Source organism: Hemicordylus capensis, chromosome 1 (genome assembly GCF_027244095.1).
Source record: "Hemicordylus capensis ecotype Gifberg chromosome 1, rHemCap1.1.pri, whole genome shotgun sequence".
NCBI lineage: Eukaryota > Metazoa > Chordata > Lepidosauria > Squamata > Cordylidae > Hemicordylus > Hemicordylus capensis.
In genome coordinates, this window is record NC_069657.1 from 15,007,683 (window position 1) to 15,035,335 (window position 27,653).

At 45.6% G+C, this 27,653-nt stretch overlaps 1 protein-coding gene across 2 annotated transcripts in view; it reads right to left on the reverse strand.

The window, feature by feature from the left end:
* Window positions 1–13,944: 13,944 nt before the first annotated feature.
* The window catches only part of ESR2 (estrogen receptor 2), a 76,189-nt gene continuing 62,480 nt past the window's right edge, over window positions 13,945–27,653 (reverse strand). For both annotated transcript variants that reach the window (XM_053284218.1, XM_053284219.1), the window contains 2 exons: window positions 18,324–18,504; window positions 13,945–16,678 (listed from right to left, as the gene is read on the reverse strand). In XM_053284218.1, coding sequence (XP_053140193.1) covers window positions 16,501–16,678; window positions 18,324–18,504 — 359 coding nt within the window. In that variant the 3' untranslated portion in view covers window positions 13,945–16,500. The remainder of the gene's footprint in view (window positions 16,679–18,323; window positions 18,505–27,653) is intronic.

Consider the following 27,653-nt stretch of genomic DNA (forward strand, 5'->3'; position numbering starts at 1 on the left):
ATGGCCATTGCCATGCCTGGCAGACCCAGGAATACGTGCCCATCTTCATGCTTCAAGAGGGTGCCCAGTGAGCAGGCAGCAGCTGAATATGACAGACTTGTCATGGACTGAGAGACCAAGAGGCTGCAAGCTAAAGGGGGCCAAGGTTTCCTTGAGCCACTAAGGTGCTAAAATAACTGAGCGAATGGACCAGTGCTCCCTGCAATGGGTTTTCCCAGATGTTGTTTACAATTCCCAGCAACAATGGCCTTTGGCTGGGGATTAAGGGAGTAGTAATCAACAACATCAGGGAATCCCTGTTACAGGGAACGGACCTTTAGGTGTATACAGCTTAACAATACAAATATGCATTAGTCACCCATGCCAATGGTGCAGCACTGGATGATGCAATGAGATGGTGAGTTTCCTCACTTCTGCTCCAGCTTGCCAGCTGCTGGTGGGGACGAGGGAAGGCATATGGTGACAGCACGGCACTGGCGCCTGCACACTATGGGAGAAATGCAAGGTCGTCAACATGGGGATGCCATTTCTGGTTGCAGCCTGACATCAAGCATACATATTGTGTAGTTCCACCCAGGACTACTGAAACGTGCAGAGCTGAATTAGTTTCCTGCCCCATCGTCACCACCACCACCTCAACACCCCACAAAAATGGCAATTTTTTGCTTACCTTTTGCAGGGCAAACTGATTGCCATTTTGGGAGGCCTGCGTAGCGAGCGAGTCCTTTCCATTTGCATGTAACCAGCTTCCCTGATTTTCCATTCTTTAGCCCTGTCCCATGTTCCTTTCCGATTTGGCAGAGTCCTGCTGGCTAAGTGCACTATTCAGTGGCTGACAAAAGATACTCAAGAGTTATCTTCCATTAAAACTGTTAAGAAAGGAGCTGGGCGGGGGCGAGGGGGACACAAAAGGTCCAAGGAAAAGGCTGCAGGCTGCAATTTGCCTTCATTACAGATACTTAAGGCAAACTACTGTGGCAGCGTGACCTTAGGGCAATGCCAGATGTGTGGCAGGACAGCTGTCCACGTGACTGCCCTGTTCAGACAGAAAGCACGTGGAAGGGGATTTTTCTTTACGTTTTAATTACTTAATTACATTTTTATCACATCCTTCTTCCAAGGAGCTCGGAGTACATTAGGACACATCCAAAAATTACCACTTTTCCTCAGTACATTTAACCAAAAAAGGGAATGTGTGCAAATTATAACCCGGTGATATTCACAGGGCCACTTTGGCAAAAATAATGTCAGTATGAGAGCTGTTCCCCACTGTGCTGACCTCTGCACAGTATGGACTTGTATCTGTGCTGGGAGGACCCTTGAAGAGAGACCCAGCCCTCCTGTAAGAGCTCTAGGCAAAAAGCTCTACGAAGGGCTACATTTCCCAGAGCACGCCTTCCAAGATGGGGCAGGGGCTCAAGAGGGCTACATTGCCCTAAAAACTCCACCAGTGCTAGGCAAAGTGCAGCACTGCATAGTGGAAATGGTGCCCGGGGGACTGTGCAGAATACTCCACTCTGGCTGAAGCTCCACACGGGCCCAATAAGCAATTAGGGAGCCACACTTGGGGGCCCCCGCTTTACAATGAAGAGCACGGTAATAACCTGTTACTACAGCCAGTGGCGGCCCATGAACATCCCTGGGGGGGGGAGGCACCTTTAAGAGTAAATTAATTCAGTGCTCACCTCTGCTGCCACAACACCTGAATGCTGTTTGGAGTTGCAATGTGCCACCCAGCAGCCCCTACGACAGGGAAACTCCTCCGCCACTCACCTGGCCGCTGGCGGGGGCTCGGCTCTGTGGAAGCCAGGTGGGTGGCACCTTGCGGCTCCTAACGGCGTTCAGGTGCTGCTGCGGCGGAGGTGAGCACCAAATTAATTTACTCTTAAAGGTGCCTCCCCCCCGCCTCCCGGAGGCGCGTTCACGGACTGCCACTGACTACAGGTACTGCATGTGAACACAATGACAGTGAACACAAAACCATTCTCAAATGTTTTTTATTTTATTTTATTTTATTTTCATTCATTCATTCATTCATTCATTCGATTTCTATACCGCCCTTCCAAAAATGGCTCAGGGAGGTTTACACAGAGAAATAATAAATAAGATGACTCTTTAAAGTTGGGGGAGGGGCAACATAACCACGAAAGCAAATGTTAAGAAGGCAAGAACCTCCATACAAGCAATCTCTGCAAGTAGAAAGACTGGCTCTCTTAGCAGCCATTAAAGCATGCCTGGGCAGTAGAGCTGCCCACCCCGACAAAAGCTATTCCTAGAGTGGTGTTCCCCTGATCTTTTTCATGACATCAAGCCATGACCATTGCCTGGATTGCTTGAAAGAGACGGAGGATGCCTAAACACTCCAGGTCAAACCTGAAGTGTGGGCAGCCTCAAGACCAACTCTCTCCCTTGGCTTCTCCATCTGTACAACATACATGACAGCGGCCTATCTCGTGAAACAGCTGAGATAGAAATGGTAAGAAAAATCATACAGAATCCTTGAAATTGGGAGTTGGGAGGCCCCTTGGGAAGGCTTCTAGTCCAACCCATCGCACAGTGCAGGAATTGGATACAGCAGGGGGTCTCAAACGTGGGTGCCCAGATGCTGCTGGATAAACACCCCTCATTATCGGCAGCCACCTAGCCAAAGGATGGAAGGTGTAGGCCAACGACTCCCAAGACCCCCAAGTCTGAGGGATCTTGTGCTTCGGCATCCCTGATAGAGAGCCCTCCACTGCGTGAGGCAGACTCTCCCACTGTTGCATGGCTCTTACCATCTAGAAATTCCAACTTAAGTCCAGCCTAAATGTTCTGCTCTCAATGTAAGTGGATCATGATAACAGATATAAACATGGCTGCTACCAACACCTCTTAATGGACTGGCTTACACATGTACTTGGCTGGCAGCCCTCTCTGTATGCTAGAAGTAGTGGTGGCATTCTCCACCCCACCCCACCCCCGCACCTCCCGCCATCCCCATCATGCACTTGTGGCAGTAAGCAAGCCGGGCATTCCACATGGAAGCTTAATCAAGGCTCCATTTCCACGACTCTTCCCGTTCAAAGAAACAGAGAGAAACAGCCCCATGTCTTACACATGCAGGGAGCATCCAACTCACGTTACCTTACATGTGTGGGGGGCGGGGGATGGAGGGGGGGATGCACACACTTCCACCAGCTGAAGCATATCACCAGCTGGCTACGTCTATGAACAAAACAACAGGTTATAAATGTTCTAATATCTTAAGACAGAGGTTCTCAACCTGGGGTCCCAGGTATTGTTGGACCATGGCAAAGCCACCATTGGACAAATATCCCTGGGCCACTGGGGTTGGCAAAGGAGCATCCCTCTCCCCGGGCATCCTTGTCGTCTTCCCCCACCCAACCAGAACACATCACACTCACCAGCTGGGCATGTGAGGCCCAGCCCCCTTGCCCACTCCCAGGTGGCACCGTTCACTAACTGGATGCTTCCTTTCGCCCCCTTGCTTTAAGCTAGGGAGAGAAAGAAAACACGCCGGCAGCGGACAATGTGCCGACTGCAAAGGAGCAGGAGAGAGGGTCGTGGGACCCCTTTCCCAGGGGGTCCCACACATTCTGTCACTATTTATGCACCCACCAAGAACTGTGCCCTGGGCGGCCATCCAGGTCTGCATGAAAGACAATGGCCATGCCACTCCTGTGTCAGTGTGGACTCCGTCTCTGACACAGGGGATGTGGCTAGTGTGCACGCAGGCAGCAGTGAGCCGGTGCCCTGGCAACCCCCCCCCAGAAAGCCCTCTGCGCCCCCCTGTGTTGGCCTACAACTCCCATCCGCCCCAGCCACAATGGTCTGTAGCCTTTAAATCCACTAGGGGGGATGCCACAATGACAAAGACAATCACCTTACAGAATATCTGTTTATTCTTCTGTTACAGCTGACAATCACACACGTCACTGAAAAAATAAGTCCCAACATTGTACAGAAGTAGACATCTGAGGAAGGGTCAGGCTCCCCCCCCCACCCCCCACATATTTCCAAAATACTTGGAAAGGCACCAAAAAGAACCCTAAAAACATTTCAGGTGTGCAGTTGATACAGCAAAGGTACACATATCTATCTTGTGTTGTACAAAAAAAAACCCACTGCAGGCAAAGGACTAAATAATGTGTGTGGCAGGAACTAGAAGACTAACAGCTCTGAGCCTAAACACCCTTATGTAGGGATGTGCGGATCGATTTGGATACAAATCGATTTGTACCCGAATCTAGCTGATTTGGGTGATTTGGAGACAAAATGAATCACCCCTGTGGTCCATTGGCTAGATTTGGGTACAAATCGAATCGTGGCTGATTCTATTCGAATCGATTCGGGTTTTGGATCTTTCCTGTTAATTTCCCCAGATTCCCAGCTTTCATTTTTTTTAAAAGCTAAGCTCTAGCCCTTATAGAAGTGGAGTTATGGAGCAAAATGTGTGGTCACTATTCTTCAAGTGTTAGGATTCTTTGGTGTATAATTACTTTCACTCCTTATGAGGATTCATTACACACCTTCATTTCTTCTATTCATTTTGACTGTCTTTTAGACAGTGCCAATTGTCAACTGCCGTGTGCCAACTACACCCCACTCCCACCCGCAAGGCAGTGAGGTACTACTCAGTTTAAGTTAAGTGCCTAATGGGTAGAGGCTACCACCCAAATTGCAGAGGGATTGGGCAAAGGACTGGTTTTTGGTGAATTGTTGAAGTTTTCCATAGGAAATCATGTAGGTTTCAGCAGCCCCATAACTGCATTTGGGGGCTGCTGGGGTGGCCCAGAGTGAGTGGTGGTGTAGTGAACAGAGGGTGCCAGCCACCCCCATGGGTTTCAGGGTTCTGTTGTTTCTGAGGTGTTCTGAGTGTAGATTCTCTGGTAGCAAATGATATTTTCAATACAAACCATGAATCCACTCTCATTTGCTACCATAGAATCTACACTCAGACCACCTCAGAAACAACAGAACCCTGTACCCCATGGGTTAGCAACCCCATGGGAGTGGCTGGCACCCTATGTGCACTACACCACCACTCACTCTGGGCCACCCCAGCGCCCTCCAAGTGCACTTATGGGGCTGCTGAAACCTCCATTATACCTTATAGGGAAAAACCTTAAAGATGAGTAAACTTCAACTATTCACCAAAAACCAGCCCTTTGCCCAATCCCTCTGCAATTTGGGTGGTAGCCTCCACCCATTAGGCACTACCACCTCACCACACTCTTCCACCCCAGATCCCACTTTATGCCCCAAATCTGCCTCAAAGACACTAAACCAACAATTCACCAAAAATCAGCCCTTTGTCCAATTCCTCTGCAATTTGGGTGGTAGCCTCTACCCATTAGGCACTTAACTTAAACTGAGTAGTACCTCACTGACTTGTGGGTGGGAGTGGGGAGTAGTGGAGTTATGGAGTTGGTGTAGTATGGTGTAGTTGGGTGTAGTTGAGTATGGTGTAGTTGAGTATGGTGTAGTTGGGTGTAGTTGGGTGTAGTTGAGTTGGTGTAGTTGAGTATGGTGTAGTTGGGTGTAGACCAAAATGGGTGTAGACCAAAATGTGTGGTCACTATTTTTCAAGTGTTCAGATTCTTTGGTGTATAATAACTTTCACTCCTTATGAGGATTCAATCCTTATGAGGATTCATTACACACCTTCATTTCTTCTATTCATTTTGACTGTCTTTTAGACAGTGCCAATTGTCAACATTGCAGTTGACAATTGGCACTATCTAAAAGACAGTCAAAATGAATAGAAGAAATGAAGGTGTGTAATGAATCCTCATAAGGATTGAATCCTCATAAGGAGTGAAAGTTATTATACACCAAAGAATCTGAACACTTGAAAAATAGTGACCACACATTTTGCTCCATAACTCCACTTCTATAAGGGCTAGAGCTTAGCTTTTTTTTTAAATGAAAGCTCGGAATCTGGGGAAATTAACAGGAAAGATCCAAAACCCAAATCGATTCGATTCGGATCAGCCGCGATTCGGATCCGAGTCGAATTTGGGGTGATTCGGATGGGTCAGATTCGGATCCAAATCGAATCAGGGCTGTTTTGATTCGGTTACAAATCGAAACACAGAAAATCCAAATTGCACACCCCCACCCTTATGAAGCACTAAGCCGCATTTATTTCCAAATACTTGCTCTTCAGGCTGCAGACAAACTCCTGGAAACCAGGCTTACTTGCAATACATGCACACAAACAAAGCAGCTATTAATGGCGTTGCTGAATTGCTGGTCACCGGGGCAGGGTCAGCCTTGGGGCTTTTGGTGCCCTGGGCAAAATTTCACTTTGGTGACACACACACACACACCCACACACACACTCCCAGCCCAGGCCCAGCATTAACTTGAGCCTTGCAGGCTGCTCCTTTACAGGGTCAGATGACCAGCCAATGACTAGCCTGCACTGGGATACAGTGGGTGAGAGCTTCCCCAGTCTATTAGGGAGGCAATACTCTAACACTTCAGAGCTGAAAAGATGCTGCTGTCGATTTGGAAATGGAGTCGGAGGCAATTACCTTTTGGACATGAATGCTGAGGCAGGCGATTCATATTCAAGAGAAAGAGTACAGCTGATGAGACTAGCTGTTTCTTGGTACAGTGAGCAAAGGAGGCTGTTTGGGGCTGCAGAGTGTACAGGCCTTTTCGGGGGCAGAGGACAGGATTATAGCTTACATTCTAACACCACTGTTCAGTACTTCAGGGGATGCTGGACTAGATGAGCCTTGGGCCTCATCCAGCAGGGCTGTTCTTACATTCTTAAGAGGAAGAGGAAGAATAACTGGCAGGGCTACATTCTGTCACTATTTATGCACCCACCAAGAACTGTGCCCTGGGCGGCCATCCAGGTCTGCATGAAAGACAATCTGGAGGGAGGCTTAGGTGTTTTACTACTTGCAGGAGGGGAGGGGAGGAACACCGCATTTAGCGAGTCCCACAAAACAAACATGGTTTCTGTACTCTTGTTCCTTTTCCACTTAGAAGCCTGTGGAATCAAGGCCAGATAAGGGAGACTTTCTACTGGAATTTTTCATGATTCACCAAGGCTGCAAATGTAAAAAACAAAGCATCATTGGGTTTCCCATCCTGAGGTTCCCAGCTGTTGTAAGACTACAATTCACATTATCCCCTGCCACGAGTTGTAGTCCAACAACATTTAGGCACCCAAGGTTAGGAAACCCTGAAATAAAGATTTGAAAGGCAACCTGCTTCTACATCTGACTGAGGCCCCTCTTTTTATTGGCTCTGCTCCTGTGCCTTTAAAAAAAAAGTCTGACGCACAGAAATCCAACACATGAAGCCTCGCCCATCTCCCCCCAGCATTTCACAAACAGGAATGGGGACATGTCTGCTTGTCATCCTCCCTCTGCTCATACCAAGCATCTCTGCTTAAACCCCTTGCTCCTCACTCACTCTTACATGCTGCTGGAGACTTTTCTCCTCTTGCCATACATTTTATACATTTGCCCTGCAATGACCTGACCTGCCCAAATATACAAGCAAGGGCAGCATTCGGTCTTTGGGTTGAAGATCTATTGGCTGACATCCAGACTAACCCTGCACTAGACCTCTCGCCCTCTTGGTCTGCTTGTGCAAGTGCTGCACTTACACAACAAGTATAGCGGACAGCATTGCATCAGTCTGTGCAACACATCTGGACCAAAGAAGAGGTTTCTCAGCAGGAGGCACACCACAGCTGCAGAAGCACACCCTTTTGCACCAGTGTGACACTAGTTTGGAATACAAACATCTGACTTAGAGGGACTAGCTAGTGCAACAGCCTTGCAACACATTTGCACTTGATTGATTGATTGACTGATTAAGTGCCGTCAAGTCGGTGTCGACTCTTAGCAACCACATAGATAAATTCTCTCCAGGATGATCTGTCTTCAACTTGGCCTTTATGGTCTCTCAGTGGTGCATTCATTGCTGTTGTAATTGAGTCCATTCACCTTGCTGCTGGTCATCCTCTTCTTCTCTTTCATTCAACTTTTCCCAGCATCATGGACTTCTTGAGGGAGCTGGGTTTTTGCATTATGTGTCCAAAATATGATAGTTTGAGCTTGATCATTTGTGCATGGAGTGAAAATTCTGGATTGATTTGTTCTATGATCCATTTGTTTGTTTTCCTGGCTGTCCATAGTATCCTCAAAAGTCTTCTTCAGCACCAAAGTTAAAAAGCGTCAATGCTTTTTCTATCTTGCTCCTTCAAAATCTAGCTTTCGCGTCCATAGAGTGTCATGGGGAAAACCATTGTCTAAACAATTCTAATCTTTATAGGTATAGACACATCACAGCATCTAAATATCCTTTCCAAGGCCTTCATTGCAACCCTACCAAGTGCTAGTCTGCAGCCTATTTCTTGACTGCAGGATCCTTTACTGTTGACGGTCGATCCTAAAAGGAAAAAGCTATCCACCACTTCAATGTCTTCATTATCAATTCTGAGGCTGGTTGCTGTACCCGTTGTCAATAGTTTAGTCTTCTTGACATTTAGTCATAGTCCCATTCTCTCACTGTGTTCCTTGACTTTCATTACTAGAGCTTGCAGATCATCCGCATTCTCAGCTATCAGTGTGGTGTCATCAGAGTAGCAAAGGTTATTGATGTTTCGTCCTCCAACTTTAAAACCATGCTCATCTTCTTCCAATCCAGCTTCTCTCACTATATGTTCAGCACATAAATTGAATAGAGAAGGAGAAAGTATACAGCCTTTCCTTACTCCTTTGCCGATCTGGAACCAGTCTGTTTCACCATGTTCTGTCTGGACTGTGACTTCCTGTCCTGTGTATAGGTTTCTCATGAGAACAATGAGATGTTCTGGGATGCCCATTTTCCAAAGGATATTCCACAACTTGACATGGTAGATGCAATCGAAGGCTTTTCTGTAGTCAGAAAAGCATATACGAACTTCTGTATATCAGTAGTCAGAAAAGCATATACGAACTTCTTTCTGGTATTCTTTGGCTTTCTCAATCCAGCATGCATCAGCATCAGCAATGATGTCTCTTGTTCTTCGGCCTTTTCTCAAACCAGCTTGAAGATCCGGCATTTCCTTTTCCACGTAGGGCTCTAATCTGTGTTGGATGATCCTGAGCATTCTTTTGCTAGCATGTAAAATTAAAGATATTGTATGATGGTTTGCACAATCTGTTAAGTCTCCTTTCTTTGGTATGGGTATGTAGACTGACCTCATCCAACCTGTTGGCCACTGTGGTGTTCTCCAAATTTGCTGGCATAGTTTGGTTAGAGCCTTGACTCCTTCTTCTTCTGTTGCCTGCCATATTCCTCTGTAGCTTCCAGCTACATTCCAGCTTTATTCCATCAATTCCTGTAGCTTTCTAACTTGGTTATGACCGGAGTGCTGATCTAACTTCATCTTCCTGTACTAGTAAGGAATATCTTCTAGAGTATCTTGGATACTGATGTCCCTGCTGTACAGATTTTCAGCATACTCCTTCCATCAGAGGGGTATCTAGGGGAAATAGCGCCTAGGGCAAACACTGAAATTGCGCCCCCTGTCCAAACATCTGACACTCATCTTTCAGATAACTTTACCATAATATCAGCTCAAAAATACAAGTCAAGCTCATTAATCTTTTAATATTTCAAAAACTATTCAGCAGTGGACGTAGCCAGACCAAAACAATGCTGGAAAACTACAAATTTCAGTATGCTGGGGCTCATGAAATACCCAAATACTATGTGGAGGTGTACTTGGAAAACTAAACAGAAGTGCTTGTCTAATTCTCTACTATGCATTGTAGCATCACTATTACATAAGTTTTAAAATTAAATGGAGAATTGGACTTTTCCCAGATACTCTGAAAATAATTAAAGGATATGCAGAGTAAACTGTGTCACTGCTTGGAATATATTCTAGCATTTCAGAAAGACAGTTAAAATGAGAGAAAGAGCAAGAAACTCCCAGTGGGCCTTAATACTAAGGATTTCACACTGATTCAAAGACAAACTCACCATTAATAGCCATATTATTAAGACATCACATTTAACTCACTTATCATAAGAGCAAATGAATACAATCCTAGCTCATAAGTTTCAGCTCAGTATTTACAAGCCCTGATTTGTTGTACATAGTGCCAATCTGAATATGTGTACAGTGTCTTATATCATACTATTTTTTTTTTAAAAAAAAAAAACATTTTACCTGTCGCCCCTTCAGGGGTTTTTCTAAAGGCCGTGGGGGCATGGGGGGTCTGCAAAGGTTTTCCCTCCCCCCGCTGGCCTCTAGGGCCTCACAGGGACAATTTGAGCATGTGCGGTGGCCATTTTGAAAACTAATTTTTTTTTAAAAGGCCGCTGAAAACAAAATGGCCACCGTGCATGCTCAAATGGCCTCTGCAAGGCCTGGCATGGCCTAGGGCCTCACAGAGGCCATTTGAGCATGTGCAGTGGCCATTTTGTTTTCAGCAGCCTTTTTAAAAAAAATTAATTTTACAAAATGGCGCCCCCCCTTAAAGTGGTGCCCGGGGCACGTGCCCTGCCCGCCCCACCCTAGATATGCCCCTGCCTTCCATCTCTGTTTGATCTTCTCTGAATCAGTTACTATCTGTCCTTTGGCATCCCTTAACATACCAATTAGCAATAGCAATAGCAATAGCACTTACATTTATATACCGCTCTATAGCCGGAGCTCTCTAAGCGGTTTACAATGATTTAGCATATTGCCCCCAACATTCTGCGTACTCATTTTACCGACCTCGGAAGGATGGAAGGCTGAGTCAACCCTGAGTCAACCAATTAAAGGTTGGAACCTCCTTCAGCGATATTTTGGAAAACATTCCTCATTTTTCCATGTCTATTTCCATCCTCAAGGTCTTTACAGATGTCACTGTAGTACTGCTCCTTGCCTCTTCTAACAGCTTTCTGAAATTCTCTACTAAATTCCTTCTTGAGGTCTAAATCTTTCTTGACTTTGGCTTCTCTCCTCTTCTGGGCAATTTCTACCATTTTTTCTGACATCCATTTTGCTTTCTTCTGTTTCTTGGTCTTTGGCAATATCTTTTCACATTAGTCCTTAACAACTTCTCTGATTTCATTCCACAGTTCCTCTGGTTCCCTATCAATGAGGTTCAGAACTTCAAAGTGGTTCCTTATGTTCTCCTTGAAAATGGTGAGTACATTCTCAAGATCATATCATGGAAGCTGGATAGCTTTGTTTTTCCACTTTAGCTTGACTTGGAACTTGCACATGAGCAGTTCATGATCTGTTCCACAATTGGCCCCCGGTCACATCTTTGCTGTTATAACTGAGCTCTTCTACCTCCTTGCACCAATAATGTAATCAATTTGATTTCTGTGTACTCCATCTGGTAATGTCCATGTGTATAGGAGCTGTTTTGGTTGTTTGAAGAATGTGTTAGTGATGAAGAGATCACTGGCTTGGCAGAAACGAATAAATCGTTCTCCTGCTCCATTTCTATTTCCTTGGCCATACAGTCTGACTGTGTTTTCCTCCTTACCATTTCCAACTTTGGCATTCCAGTCTCCAACTACCACCAGCACATCTTGCTTGCATGTTCTATCAATTTCAAACTTAACTTGAGCATAAAACTCATCAACATCCTCTTCTGCATCAGTTGTTGCATCACTAGGGCAGCGTAAGTCTGGCTGTCAGCCATAATTTATTTGCTTTATTTCATTTTATTTCTATCCTGCCTTTAAATTGTCACACTTAAAGGTGGGAATAAATTGACCAAAAAGAAAAATACAATTAAAAAATGAAAACAAAGCATATATTACAATACAGCAAACAGGATAAAAGCAGCAAGGCCATGAAAACCAGCAGCACCAAATATTAAAAGGTTTCTAGAATATGAACTTTGTAATGTCCTGTTTGAATGAATGTTTGAGGGGTTTGGATAACTTCATGGAGGAGAGGTCTATCAACAGCTATTAGTCGGAGGGCTATAGGCCACCTCCAGCCTCAAAGGCAGGATGCTTCTGAGTACCAGTTGCAGGGGAGTAACAGCAGGAGAGAGGGCATGCCCTCAACTCCTGCCTGTGGCTTCCAGCGGCATCTGGTGGGCCACTGTGCAAAACAGGGTGATGGACTAGATGGGTCTTGGGCTTGATCCAGCAGGGCTGTTCTTATGTTCTTAATGCAGACTGCACAGGGGATGTGACAGGGAGGGAAGTCTGGCAGTGTGGTGCCACCACCATGGAAGGCCGGTCTCAGGTGCTGCCAATCGAATCTGAGTTAGTGGCAGGTTTAGCTCTGGATAGCTGTAATATCTCAATTTAATCTCTGGATATCTTGGGGAGGAGAGGCTGAACCTTGGAGAATGGCAGCTACAACATGGGGGCAGTGATTTGCTGAAGCCAGGTAGCAATGAACTGGGCCTGTCCCTGATAAGGGGGAAGGTTGGATCTGATGGTTTCCATGCCATGAACAGTTTCGCCTGCATAATTTCTGTGTATTGGGCTATCGGCTGGTCCAGAGAATGAGCTGGAGGTGCGCCAGCTTCCCATGAAGCTAAGCAAGCCAGGCCAGTGCTGCTCCAAACTGGGAGGCTGGGAGAGAAATGGCTACTGCCGCTGACAGCCCCCACTGTGGAACAGGCAGTGTTGAAAAAAGGCAAGTCAGAGACCAGTTCTCTCTCTCTCTCTCTCTCTCTCTCTCTCTCTCTCTCTCTCTCTCACACACACACACACACACACACACACACACACACACACACCATGACCCCTCCCCTCCACCTACCAGTCGAGCTAAAAATTGTGTGGTGACCTCAGCCGAGAATTTTTGGCTGAGTCCTACACATGATCATCTGTGCCCAGATTCTGCTGGCCAGGGGGCTCTTTAAAAATAAATCAGAAAGGTTTCTCAACTTCACACTTCACAAAATGGCAGGACAGAAGAAGCGACACCTTTTTCCATGGCCTTTGGTCCACAGTAGTTATGACACACTGCTAAGTGTTTAAGTGCAATTCAGGGCAGGGCTGAACTTTCACTTCTGTAGAAACACCTCGCAGGTTATTAGCTTGTAACCAAAACCCACAGGCCATAGGCAGCTTATGACAGCTTACTAGGGAACTTTCACTTTTCTCTCTCCATCTTTTGTAAGATGGACAAGGGCTAGGTCTGCTAATATATAATATAATATAATTCTGTATCCAGATAATTAAAAAAGAGAATTCTGAAATTCTTATAATTTAAGCATATTTGCATAATTGTTAATTTGCATAATTTATTCTGCAATAAATTTATTTTTTGCATTTTTTCTGGGTTTCCTTATCATCATGGGGAGGGACAAAATGCTACATTGGACATCGAAGCTCCACCCCAAATACTGAAAATTGTACTTAGCCATCTCTCTGGTGGCTAGGAATTTGCTTTTAATTTTAAAAAGAAAGTTGAGATTCTCAAAAGTGGAATTATCTACTGTTTCTGCACTCCCACAGAATCATGGCTTGATAATAACTGATCTGTTTGGTGTTCTATGCTTACAAGGGATCCATTCTCCATTCATACTTTTGAAAGAAGAAAGATGCCTAGTAGCATCACTGCATTTCTCTGCTGCATTTTTACTCTCACCCTCTTGTTTAAATATGTTGGTACTTTCAATATTGTCTGTTCTACATAGCAACGGTTAATTCTTAAGCAGTCATCACACTATTAAGCATGCAGCCATCACAGTTCAAACATCAGGGCAGACCTATATTTAAACCCCACCTCCCCTTCCAACTGTTTTAAAGCTAAATCTTTCCCCTTTAGCTGCAACTCATCAAGTGCTGGGTAAAATCACATGATGAAACATCAAACTATGTACATCAAGCACAGGTGTACCAGGGCAGTGCACTTGCAACAGCATCTTATTGAGGAGCAAATCTTGCGCTAGTTATTTATTTCATGTTTATTGGGTGCCTGTATCATGCTAGGTTCTGGACAGACCAGAGATGTAAAATGTTTCCCGACTGCAACTTTTATAGAATCAACAAGATAAGAGTTAAGATAGATACAAGTAAGGGTCAGCCAATGAGCATATGATGTTACTGTGAGATGAAGGAACATTTTTGTAGAAGGTGTGCTTTCCACGCTGCCTTGACTGGTATGGCGGGTAGTGCTTCCCTAGCTGTTCCCACCAAGCTCCAGTAAGGACAGCCTGTGTGCATGAGCATCCAATGGGGCAAGAGAAGGCACTCTCCACCCCACCTGCACCAGGATTCAGTCAGTCCCTATTAAATTCAATGGGGCATAATTTCAGGGAGCAGAAACAGAGCTAGTCACTGCTTCCACCACCACCACCACCTCCTCCTCCTCCCCTGCCACCACCACCACCACTTTTGACTCCTGGTGCCGGAAGCAGAGGAACTAAATAGCCCACACCCAGCAGGTGAAAAGCCATTGAGAAATGGCAGTGGGTGTGCACATGCCATTTCCCATCTAGAAGCTGGAAGAGCTGGAGGAGATGCCAGCTGGAAGATGTGGAGGAGATGCCAGTGGCGGCAGAGGCAGCAGAGGAGGAGGAGGATATGGAGTCGATGGTTAGTGGGCACTGCTGGGCACTGGTAGAGGGTGGTGGCAGCAGGAGCAGCTGTTGCTTGGTGGTGGCTACAGTGGCCACTGCTGTTGCAAAAATAACATGTAAAAAACTACTGCGGCACCTAATGGTGCCACGACAAAAATTGAGGGGGCTCCCATGATCACTATTTGAACACAGGCCCTTGTTGACCTTGTTACACCAGTGCCAGGGTGAGGTGGGGTTAGGATTGTTGTCTCACGCCCCACTTGGGAAAAGTCCTGTGGATGCCCATCCCTGTATGATCACATACCATGCTGCTGATAGATACAACTCCTATTGGGGCCTCACTGCGGGTGTGCATGCCCCCCAACCCACCCTAAATGTGTTGAAAGAAGATACACATATTCACCAGAATGGAACTGGACACACCACAAAAGCAGCAGGAGCCACTGTTCAAGCTGATGTGCAGGACCAAACTGGCAGTTTTCAGGTGAGAATGGAAGGAGGAGGCTGCTGAGGATTGGCAGACACCAGAGGGAGGCCTGCTCCACACCAAAGGAGAGGCACAGGGGGAAGTGGTAGGCTCTAGGCCTCTGCAGGGCTACGAGTCATTCCTTGAATTGGACAGAATTTCTCCATGATCTTTCAATTCCATCTGAAGACATGCTCCAGGCTCTTTATGCCTTGTGAACACATTCACACATTTTGCACTTAACTCCACAAGCTCCAGATTGATGCATGCACTGTTGTTTGCACGCTTCTGCATTAACACCAATAAAAGGGTCAGCTCTGCACATGTTGCTTTATGTATGCAGAGCTGCCTCCTACATTTAAGTGAATGGGAAGCATGTTCTACTGGGAGAGCTTGTCTGAGCACTGGAGCCCATGCACTGGCACATGGGAGAGCATGAAGTTCCTATCTGGGCATGCTCTAGCCAAAACACATTTTCTCTCCTGTTCCATATCTCTCCTTCTGTGGGATGGAAACTGCTACAGAGGCTTGGCCTTGCTTTCCTTATCCACCTAAAACCGCCATTATTATCTTGAACTTCTGTGGTTAAACATATCATCATTATTCACAAATTCTAAATATTCACAGTAATAATTCCTCCACATCAGTAGTAATACACTGAAAAAGCTCACAGAAGAAAACAAAAAGGACAAGCTTAACAGCCACTCAGGTGTCTGGACATAGAGATTAACCATGGCCAATGCTCAGACAATGGTCAATACAAACTGAAGCTTTTTAAAAAAATGCTTCTAGTCCATATGGTCAAAACAGATTCAGATACAAGCTCTCCAGGCCTCTTGGTTAAATATGAGGTTCTGCTCCATGTTCCCCTGTTTATCCAAGGTGTCTTTTCACAAAGGGTAAACACATTCACATCGTTTGTAGTTAACTCTATAAGTTGAATAGCATGTATTGTAACAAGGATCCTTCCTGTCTACTACAATGCACAGCACATGCCATCCGTCGAAGCATTGATGAAATGCATCACATGGATGTTAAACCACTCAGTGACATCTGAAAAGAAGTTCCTCCTGTTTTCTACCCCACCATGGAGTTGCAAAGAGGCGCTAGATTTGTGTATGTCCAACCGTTTCTCCCCTTCTAAAAAAGGCTTCTCTATTTCCCAGCTAGGATACCAAGAAGATTAAGGCTCAAAAGGCGCTTCAACAGTCTCCTCTAGAAGGCACTCCAAAAGTGCAACATTTGATAAAGCCACAATCATAGGCAGATTGTTCAACTCAAACTGTGAGGCTTTCCAAAACAGTCTCATCATCTGACAGACACAAAGGCTGCTCATTTACAAAGATCCGTATGAGGTCCAATAAAAATTATTAAAGTTACAGGAGAAAAATCAAGATTGGTCTCTTCTTTGAAGAAGAAAAAAAAGGTCGGGGGCGGGCAGGGAATGAAAGAAATAACCCAAACATTTAACCTTAATCTGTTTTCTTTGTACTTTCCTGGATCTTCCACATCATGTTAAAATCACTGCAGTGCTCCATCTGTAGTCTCTGTTTGTTCTGATGGGCTAATCTCAGGATTGGAGCCTGGAGTTTTTCTGTGACTGCGGACAGTGTGAGCATTGAGCATCTCCAACAGCAAATCGTAGACTGGGATGACGTTCTTACACTTCATGCTAAGAAGGTGCTCCATCCCTTTGTTGCTGAGAAAAAAGCAGAGAGGTGCAGGGTTTTAAAACACACATCTTTGGAGATGCTCTGAAGAACGGCTTGTGCAACAAATAAAGTAGCACTAGTGCAAGAAGATCCACCTTAAGTGGCGCAGCGGGGAAATGCTTGACTAACAAGCAGAAGGTTGCCAGTTCAAATCTCCACTGGTGCTATATCAGGCAGCAATGATATAGGAAGATGCTGAAAGGCATCATCTCAGACTGCACGGGAGGAGACAATGGTAAACCCCTCCTGTATTCTACCAAAGAAAACCACAGGGCTCTGTGGGCGCCAGGAGTTGAAATCGACTTGATGGCGCACTTTACCTTAGTGCAAGAAGACCACGTAACTGCACAAAATCATGGGAATGATCACAACTGTACTATTGTGGAAAAGTTCCCTGCAAAACACACTGTGTTGCACAAGAGCAAATTTGTTTGCATAAAGCAACACTAGTCTGAAACACAAACTCCATATTTAGCACAACAAGCTAATGCAACAGACTTGCTCTAGTGCGACACGTCTGTGCAAGCGCTTCATTAGTCTGGATGCTAGCCACTGGCTTCAATGGCAGCTTTCCTCCAGGAGTAAATGGCAGCTTTTTGGGAGGAGCAGTTTTCATTAGACTGCAGTGTGAGGGGAAGATATTTTTAAAAAACCTCCCGCTCGCCATGGTCGACTCTTAATCCTGACTGGCTATTTAAAAGGGAGGGATAGAAGGAAGGGCAAACTGTGTCTGACATATTGCACAGTGTTGTGTGTGCCCTGCAACATAACATTCATGCAAGTACACAAGCACACTCTCAAAACTGTGCAAAAAGAGTTGCACAACTGTACAGCCATTGGGCATAATGGCTGAACAGTCATGGAACCATTTTTGCACTTGCACAAATGCTATACTGTGGAGCACACATGTTAGCTAATGCATTCAGTGTAACATGTAGTCTGACCCCAGACAGACTGGGTCTTAATTATGGCTGTTTATTACCATATGCAGAATTTTCAGGCAGGAAACAGAATTTACAGGATTACCCAGAAACTGAGTAAAGGTGGACCTTGTTATCCACAGGGGTTCTGTTCTTGCCAATTTCTGAGAGATAACAAAACCATGGATAGTGAAACCTGAAGTCAATGGTAATTGGGGGGTTAGGTTCCTACAGGTTAAAAATGGCAAAAATGCAATGAAAAAGCAGAAATAAGTGAATTAAAATACCGTGCCATGCTCTGCAGGTGTCCAGCAATGTCCCCCAAAACGCCGAAATCCGCCGATTTTCCGTGAAAAATAGCTGGAATTGTTTTTTTAACTGAGAGCCACAAAATGGCTTCTTTTAGCAAAACATTTTAGCAAACTTTTTATCCACCCAGGAACTGCGGATAGGAGAATTTTAACTCTTTTGTACCCGCAAATAACGAGGTTGGGCCTCCATAGCCCAACTGCAGATATGTGAGACTGTGGGTGCCGGGACCGTGGATGACGAAGACCACCTGTAATAAGTAATCACCACATGGGAATCTCTGGGTTGGTTCAGACATCACGCAGTGGTCTGCAACACTCTGTTTGTTGCCATCAGTAAAAGTGCAAAAATTGCAAAGAAGTTTCAAAGCTGGGATCCAGAATGCCATCTAGAATGGCCTCACCTTGCATGTCGGACATGAGAAAGCAGCATCAGCAAGTTAGCCAAGCGGGTTGTCTGTTGGGGCAAAGGGATCCCACTCTTTGCAATGACCCACACCAAGGCGTCTGTAACTGAATTTAGCAGGTGATGCAGTTTCTTGTTGTTCTCTGGTTCTTCTGTAGTGGATGATAGTGGGAGCATGCCTAAACAAGGACACCAAAATGTAGTATTACAGCTTATTAGAGATAATCCCATAAATAAGGCCCATTGAACCCAGTAGTATTGCCCTTCAATTCAATAGGCATGTGATCAGATTGTAAAATATTCTTCCAATTCCATACCAAATAACAACAACAGCAACAAATATTTATATACCGCTTTTCAATGACTGTTTCCAAAGCAATTTACATAGAGAAATAATACATAAATAAGATGGCTCCCTGTCCCCCAAGGGCTCACAATCTAAACAGAAACACAAGGTAGATACCAGCAACAGTCACTGGAAGTCCTGTGCTGGGAATGGAGAGGGCTAGTTACTCTGTTAGTGATAATATTATTATAATCACGAATTCATATCTTTTTGCTCTTTCTAAACAGAGAAAAATTCAGACACACTGAAAAATTGCAGGATAATGCTCAATTTGCTACCAGATACAATTCAGTGATGACAGAAAGGCATGCCTAATCAGGGAAGAAGATGTGAGTGGGCTTGCTCTTCCCCCATGTGGCTGAGTGGGCTAATATTGTCCAAATTAACTCATATAGAAAGACATTTGGAGAACTAGGTTTAAAGAAATTACACCCATGCGGATTCTGATGTGATGGAGAACATTGGTTATTGTATAAAACATAATGAAGCTATGTCACAAGTTTCTGCTACTACACATAAGAACATAAGAATGTAAGAACAGCCGTGCTGGATCAGGCCCAAGGCCTGGCCAGTCCAGCATCCTATTTCACACAGTGGCCCACCAGACGCTTCTGAGAAGCCCACAGGCAAGAGGTGAGGGCATGCCCTCTCGCCTTCTGTTAACTCCCTGCGACTGGTATTTCGAGGTATCTTGCCTCTGAGGCTGGAGGTGGCCTATAGCCACCAGACCATTGATAGACCTGTCCTCAATGTTCACGGTTTTTAAAGGTGTGCACAGACTGTGGTTCAAGCACGGGTTTGGTGCCACAGGGAAGGGAGCAGGAGCTTTAAGAAAGAGGAGAGCAGGTCCTTACCTACTCTGGCAGCCCCATACAGATCCCTTTGGGGGCAGCACTCATCCCAAGTACCCCTATGTGGCGCCAACATGAACATGGCACCCACGCATGCATGGTTCTGTAGCAAAACAACCAACCAACTGGTTCGGCACTGGACCAGTGCTCGAACCATCGTTTGGGCACACCCTTAATGTATTTGTTTAATCTCCTTTTAAAGCCATCACCACGTTATGTGACACAGCAGGGAAATGCTTGACTAACAAGCAGAAGGTTGATGGTTCAAATCCCTGCTAGTACTATATCAGGCAGCAGTGATATAGGAAAATGCTGAAAGACATCATCTCATACTGCACAGGAGAAGGCAATGGCAAACCCCTCCTACCAAAGAAAACCACAGGGCTCTTTGTGTGCCAGGAGTTGAAATTGACTTGGTGGCACACTTTACTAAAGTCATCACAGCTAGTGAACAGAGCATAGTGAACAGGGATAGCAAACAGGACATAGGAGTTTTGCAGGAGTTTAGCGGGAAGTGTGCGGGGGAGCCTGGAACAAGCCCCTGTGGTCACAAGGATCACAAGGAGCCTGGTGGAGAAGAGAACATAAGTACATATCCCTCCCTCGTATCCCTCATATTCTTGGGAAAGGCTGTTTGGACAGTTAAATAGTTGACCATTACAGCTGAGATCTATCCTAATAAACTATCTAATAAACGGACAATAAGCCACCTAAATACTGTAAAGAGCCAATTAAAACAGTATGAAGATAGAAGGTCAGCAGGGGAAGGGGCACTTCCCAGTGTATTGCACAGAGTGCCACATGTATGACTATTTGCCCCATGGGCAGAAGTCATGGGTGTGTGCTTGGTCCAAGGAGCTCCTGGCTCTCAGGGAACAAATTCGAGACCAAGGTGGCGGATCTGGAGAAGCTCAGAGAGACAGAGAGGCATGTGGACGAGACCTTCAGGGATGTGATAGAGGCATCCCACTCCAGGGCTGGTAGCTCCTCTGCTGTCAGGGAGAATGAAGGTCTTGGGCGAGGAGGGCATCGGTCTGAGGAAGAGGGAAATGCTCCTTTAGAAGGGACCCCTTCCGTGGATGATGAGCCCATATCCTCTCGCACGGGGGATACTCCTCTAGGGGGTGGGGGCCTCCTTGTAGTTGGTGATTCGATCATTAGAGGGATAGAGAGATTGGTTTGTGACCCGCGTGTTGACCGCACGGTTACTTGCCTGCCCGGTGCGAAGGTTGCGGACATTACGCAGCACCTAGACAGGCTCCTAGGCAGTGCTGGGGAGGAGACAGCTGTCGTGGTGCATGTCGGCACCAACGATGTGGGGAAATGCAGTTGGGAGGTACTGGAAGCCAAATTTAGGCTGATAGGTAGCATTTTGAAGTCCAGGACCCCCAAGGTAGCATTCTCAGAAATGCTACCTGTTCCACGCACAAGTACAGTGAGACAGGCAGAGCTGAGGGGTTTCAATACGTGGATGAGACGTTGGTGCCGGGAGGAGGGGTTTAGATTTGTTAGGCACTGGGACACATTTTGGGGCAAGCAAGGCCTATACAAAAGGGACGGGCTGCACTTGAACCAAGATGGAACCAGACTGCTGGCACTTAAAATCAAAAAGGTTGCAGAGCAGCTTTTAAAATGACACCTGGGGAACAGCCGATGGGAGCTGGGCAGTATCCCGTTTGACAAAAGCCATCCTTTAAAGTGTGAGGCTGCAAACAATTCAGATAAAACAGAAGGGGACAGAGCAGAACCGCATAGAGAGCAGATGGGAGCCTGTGCCAGCAGGTCAAAGAGTCAAAAGAATAGCATACATCAGGGGAGAGATTCAGTGTATAGGTGCTTGTATGCCAATGCCAGAAGCCTCCGAGCCAAGATGGGTGAGCTGGAGTGCTTGGTTGCTAACGCAGAAATAGATATAGTGGGCATAACAGAAACATGGTGGAACAGTGAGAACCAGTGGGACACTGTTATCCCTGGGTATAAACTCTATAGAAAGGACAGGGAGGGGCGCCTTGGAGGAGGGGTAGCACTGTATGTTAAAGAAGGGATAGAATCTAACAAGCTAGAAAACCTATGTGGACTGGGGTCCTCCACAGAAACCCTGTGGGTGACTATACAAGGCCGGAAAGGGAATGTGCTACTGGGGACGTGCTATCGCCCTCCAGATCATAATGCCGACAGTGACTGGGAGTTGCAGGAGGAAATCAGGGAGGCGTCAAGGAGAGGCAGGGCTGTAATTATGGGTGATTTCAATTACCCACACATAGACTGGGTAAATTCACATTCAAGTCAGGACAAAGAGGTCAAATTTCTAGATACGCTAAATGACTGTGCCCTAGAACAGCTGGTCATGGAACCAACCAGAGAGAAGGCGACCTTGGATCTAATTCTGAGTGACACCCAGGACCTGTTGCATGATGTCAGTGTCATCTACCCTTTAGGGAACAGTGACCACAGTGCCATCAAATTCAGCATACATGCGGGGAGAGAATCACCAAGGACGTCTAACACAGACATTTTGAATTTCAGAAGAGGAAACTCCTCCAAAATGAGGAGTATGGTGAAAAGAAAGTCACTTCGCTCCAGAGTGCATGGAGTTTACTCAAAACCACAATACTAGAAGGCCAGTTAGATTGTATACCCAAAAGGAGGAAAGGTACTACTAAGTCCAGGAGGATGCCAGCATGGCTAACGGGTACAGTCAAGGAAGCCATAAAAGGGAAGAAAACTTCCTTCCGAAATTGGAAGGCCTGTCCAAACGAAGAGAACAGAAAGGAACACAAACTCTGGCAAAAGAAATGCAAGGTGACAATAAGGGAGGCAAAAAGAGAGTTTGAGGAACATTTAGCCAAAAGTATCAAGGGGAATAACAAAAACTTCTTTAAGTTTAAGTACATCAGAAGCGGGAAACCTGCCAGGGAGGCAGTTGGACCATTAGACAATAAGGGAGTGAAAGGGATTATTAAGGAGGATATGGAGGTTGCAGAGAAGCTGAATGAGTTCTTTGCATCTCTCTTCACGGCAGAGGATACTGAGCATATACCTGCTCCTGAACCAGGCTTTTTAGGGATGGAGGCTAGAGAGCTGAGTCAGATAGAAGTGACAAGGGATGATGTTCTAAACTGGCTGGAAAAACTGAAAGCTAACAAATCACCAGGGCCGGATGGCATCCATCCAAGAGTCCTCAAAGAACTCAAATGTGAAATTGCCGACCTCCTTGCTAAAATATTTAACTTATCCCTGAAATCAGGCTCTGTACCAGAGGACTGGAGAGTAGCAAATGTAACACCGATTTTCAAAAAGGGATCCAGGGGCGATCCGGGAAATTACAGGCTGGTTAGCCTAACGTCCGTTCCAGGCAAATCGATGGAAAGCATCCTCAAGGATAAAATTGTAAAGCACCTAGAAGAACAGGCCCTGCTGGGAGTGAGCCAGCATGGCTTCTGCAAAGGTAAATCTTGCCTCACCAACCTTTTGGACTTCTTTGAGAGTGTCAACGAGTGTGTGGATCAAGGTGATCCAGTTGACATAGTCTACCTGGACTTCCAAAAAGCTTTTGACAAAATTCCTCATCAAAGACTCCTGAGGAAACTTAGCGGTCATGGGATAAGGGGACAAGTACATGTGTGGATTGTTAACTGGTTGAAAGACAGGAAACAGAGGGTAGGTATCAATGGAGAGTTTTCACAATGGAGGGAAGTAAGAAGTGGGGTCCCCCAGGGATCTGTACTGGGACCGGTGCCTTTTAATTTATTCATAAATGATCTAGAAGCAGGGGTAAGCAGTGATGTGGCCAAATTTGCAGATGATCCCAAACTCTTCCGGGTAGTGAAATCCCAAACGGATTGTGAGCAGCTCCAAAAGGATCTCTCCAAACTGGGGGAGTGGGCAACAAAATGGCAAATGCGGTTCAATGTTAGCAAGTGTAAAGTGATGCACGTTGGGACGAAAAACCCCAACTTCAAGTATATGCTGATGAGATCCGAGCTGTCAGTGACGGACCAGGAGAGGGATCTTGGGGTCGTGGTGGACAGCTCGTTGAAAGTGTCGACTCAATGTGTGGCAGCTGTGAAAAAGGCCAATTCCATGCTAGGGATCATTAGGAAGGGGATTGAATATAAAACGGCTAACATTATAATGCCTTTATACAAAACTATGGTGCGACCACACTTGGAGTACTGCGTACAATTCTGGTCACCACATCTTAAAAAGGACATTGTTGAACTGGAGAAGATACAGAAGAGGGCAACCAAGATGATCAGGGGCCTAGAGCACCTTTCTTATGAGGCAAGACTACAACACCTGGGGCTTTTCAGCTTAGAAAAAAGACGACTGCGGGGAGACAAGATAGAGGTCTATAAAATCATGCATGGTTTGGAGAAAGTGGAGAGAGAGAAATTCTTTTCCCTCTCACACAAAACTAGAACCAGGGGTCACTCCATGAAATTGATTGCCAGGAGGTCTAGGACCAACAAACGGAAGTACTTTTTCACACAACACGTGATCCACTTGTGGAACTCTCTGTCACAGGATGTGGTGACAACCAACAACCTGGATGGCTTTAAGAGGGGTTTGGATTGACTTCATGGAGGTCTATCAATGGCTACTAGTAGGAGGGCTGTGGGCCACCTCCAGCCTGAAACGCAGGATGCCTCTGAGTAACAGTTGCAGGGGAGTAATGGCAAGAGAAAGGGCACACCCTCAACTCCTGTCTGTGGCTTCCAGCGGCATCTGGTGGGCCACTGTGCGAAACAGGATGCTGGACTAGATGGGCCTTGGGCCTGATCCAGCAGGGCTGTTCTTATGTTCTTATGTTCTACTGGCCATCACTTCATCCCATGGTGTAATCACACAGTTGCCATTTTTGGCAGTAGCTCTGTGTTCTTCATAAATGATATGCAGAAGAACCATAGCAAATGTTTTCAAAATTATTTATTTATTCATTTATTTATTTATTTTCCTTCCGTCCTTCCTTCCTTCCTTCCTTCCTTTGTTGCAATTTAATCTTGAAGGTATCTAAAATCAAGCTGCTAAACCTTGCTGAGAATCTCTACTATCCCCACCACAGGAAATCTGAAATGGCACCCAACTTGAGTTTCTGACTAGCAGGAAAGGCTCCCTCCTGTATTTTTGTTGAATGTTTCTTTAGGCCACAAAACTTCATGTCTGAAAGAGATGGCCAAAGAGAAATATGTCCCATTTAGGTTTGCTGGTTTTCCAGCACAACCTTAACACCAATGTACCTTAACAGCAGCACAATATGAAGACATTAGCAGAGGATAACGTCTGCTGGTCTTCATACTGTGAAAAACTCCACCCATCAGAAAAGCACAAGAGCAGGCGTGGACAATTCCCACCTCCTCCAGTTAGTTGGCAACTCTAACTGGAGGATGATTTGCAACTCATATGCAAATAGACAAGCTGGGCAGACAGACTCATGATGGTCTCTAAGGGTTCCCTTGAGAAGCTTGACCTTTACAGGATGAAAAGTGAGAGCCAGCAAGAGATGACAGCAAAACTGGCAAAGATTATGATCTCAGCTGCAGTTTTTAAGTATCAGATGAGGAAGAAGGGCCTTCTTGGGCCAGAGTGAGACAGCAGTGTTGCAGTTCTCCATGCAAAATAAATGGGATGGTCTTAGATTGTGTTCACTACTGTGAAGTCATTACACCCTGTTAGTATTACTGATGGTGCAGTAGAAAGATGGAGGGATTATTCAAAGCACTTCAAAGTGTAATCTAATACTCAATCAGCTCCAACCATGCATTTGTCAAACAAGTCAACTTATTTATACACAACCCACCATACACAACCCACCAACATTTTTCATAGAGGAAAATAGTGACACCCTTTTGCATTGGTGACACCACTGTTATTCTCACAATATAACCGCCATCCTGGCCACTGGCTGACATCTAGAGTAATGCTGCACTAGTGCAAACATATTACACTAGCTAGTTTCACTGAATCGGGACTTTGTGTTCCAGACTAGTGTTGTGTTGCTAACTGGTTGAAGGACAGGAAACAGAGGGTAGGGATAAACGGAGAGTTCTCACAATGGAGGGAAGTAAGAAGTGGGGTCCCCCAGGGATCTGTACTGGGACCGGTGCTTTTTAATTTATTCATTAATGATCTAGAAGTTGGAGTAAGCAGCGAGTTGCCAAATTTGCATATGATACCAAATTCTTTTGGGTAGTGAAATCCAAAACGGATTGTGAGGAGCTCCAAAAGGATCTCTCCAAACTGGAGGAGTAGGTAACAAAATGGCAAATGCACTTTAGTGTTGGCAAGTGTAAAGTGATGCACATTGGGAGAAAAAACCCCAACTTCAAGTATATGTTGATGGGATCTGAGCTGTAAGTGACAGAACAGGAGAGGGATCCTGGGGTTGTGGTGGACAGCTCGTTGAAAGTGTCAACTTAGTGTGAGGCAGCTGTGAAAAAGGCCACTTCCATGCTGGGGATCATTAGGAAGGGGATTGAAAATAAAACTGCTAATATTATAATGCCCTTATACAAAACTATGCTGCAGCCACACCTGGAGTACTGCGTACAATTCTGGGGATCTGGGGACAATTCTGGGTACAATGCTGGGGATCATTAGGAAGGGGATTGAAAATAAAACTGCTAATATTATAATGCCCTTATACAAAACTATGCTGCAGCCACACCTGGAGTACTGCATACAATTCCGGGGATCTGGGGACAATTCTGGGTACAATGCTGGGGATCATTAGGAAGGGGATTGAAAATAAAACTGCTAATATTATAATGCCCTTATACAAAACTATGATGCAGCCACACCTGGAGTACTGCATACAATTCTGGTCACCACATCTGTGGCAGCTGTGAAAAAGGCCAATTCCATGCTAGGGATTGAATATAAAACGGCTAACATTATAATGCCTTTATACAAAACTATGGTGCGACCACACTTGGAGTACTGCGTACAATTCTGGTCACCACATCTAAAAAAGGACATTGTAGAACTGGAAAAGGTGCAGAAGAGGGCAACCACGATGATCAGGGGCCTAGAGCACCTTTCTTATGAGGCAAGGCTACAACACCTGGGGCTATTTAGTTTAGAAAAAAGATGACTGCTGGGAGACACGATAGAAGTCTATAAAATCATGCATGGTATGGAGAAAGTGGATAGAGAGAAATTCTTCTCCCTCTCACATAGCACTAGAACCAGGGGTCATCCCACGAAATTGATTGCCAGGAAATTTAGGATCAGCAAACGGAGGTACTTTTTCACACAACACATAATCAACTTGTGGGATTCTCTGCCACAAGATGTGGTAACAGCTAACAACCTGGATGGGTTTAAGAGGGGTTTGGATAGCTTCATGAAGGAGAGGTCTATCAAAGGCTACTAGTTGGAGGGCTATAGGCCACCTCCAGCCTCAAAGGCAGGATGCCTCTGAGTACCAGTTGCAGGGGAGTAACAGCAGTAGAGAGGGCATGACCTCAGCTCTTTCCTGCGGGCTTCCCAGAGGCATCTGGTGGGCCACTGTATGAAACAAGATGCTGGACTAGATGGGCCTTGGGCCTGATCCAGCAGGGCTGTTCTTATGTTCTTATATATGTGTCCGGGAATTATGCAAAGCTATCTGCGCCACTACAATGCTTACACAAGCAAGCTGAGATTCCAGGAGATTGAGCAACTCTGAACATCCACTCAGTATTCTTGCGTGGGAGCATCTTTTGTTTACTGCACTGACTGTCATCCATAGCCTTTTTGTGCTTATAGCATTCTGCAAAGCCTCAGGTACACTGATGGTGATACATTTTATATATAGATATACGTTGTCTTTAGTCAACGACAGAACACTGGCAAAGATGCAGATCCACAGGCCTTGTGCTGTAAAGTATTCCACTTCCTGGGTGCCACCACAGAAAAGGCCTAACAGCAGCACTTCAGAAAGTAGCAGGATGTGCAGTAAGGCAATTCTGGATTACCTTAGTGGACGGGCAGACTCATATGCGGGGGACAAGGAGAGGGCAGGTCTCTGCCCTGAGGGACTTAAAATCTAGATATCGACACAGAGGAAACACGAGAGACAGGGGAGGGAAATGGCGGCAGGTAAGAAGTGGAAGAATATGTAATTATTTCAGGCTTATTTGCAGTAGGG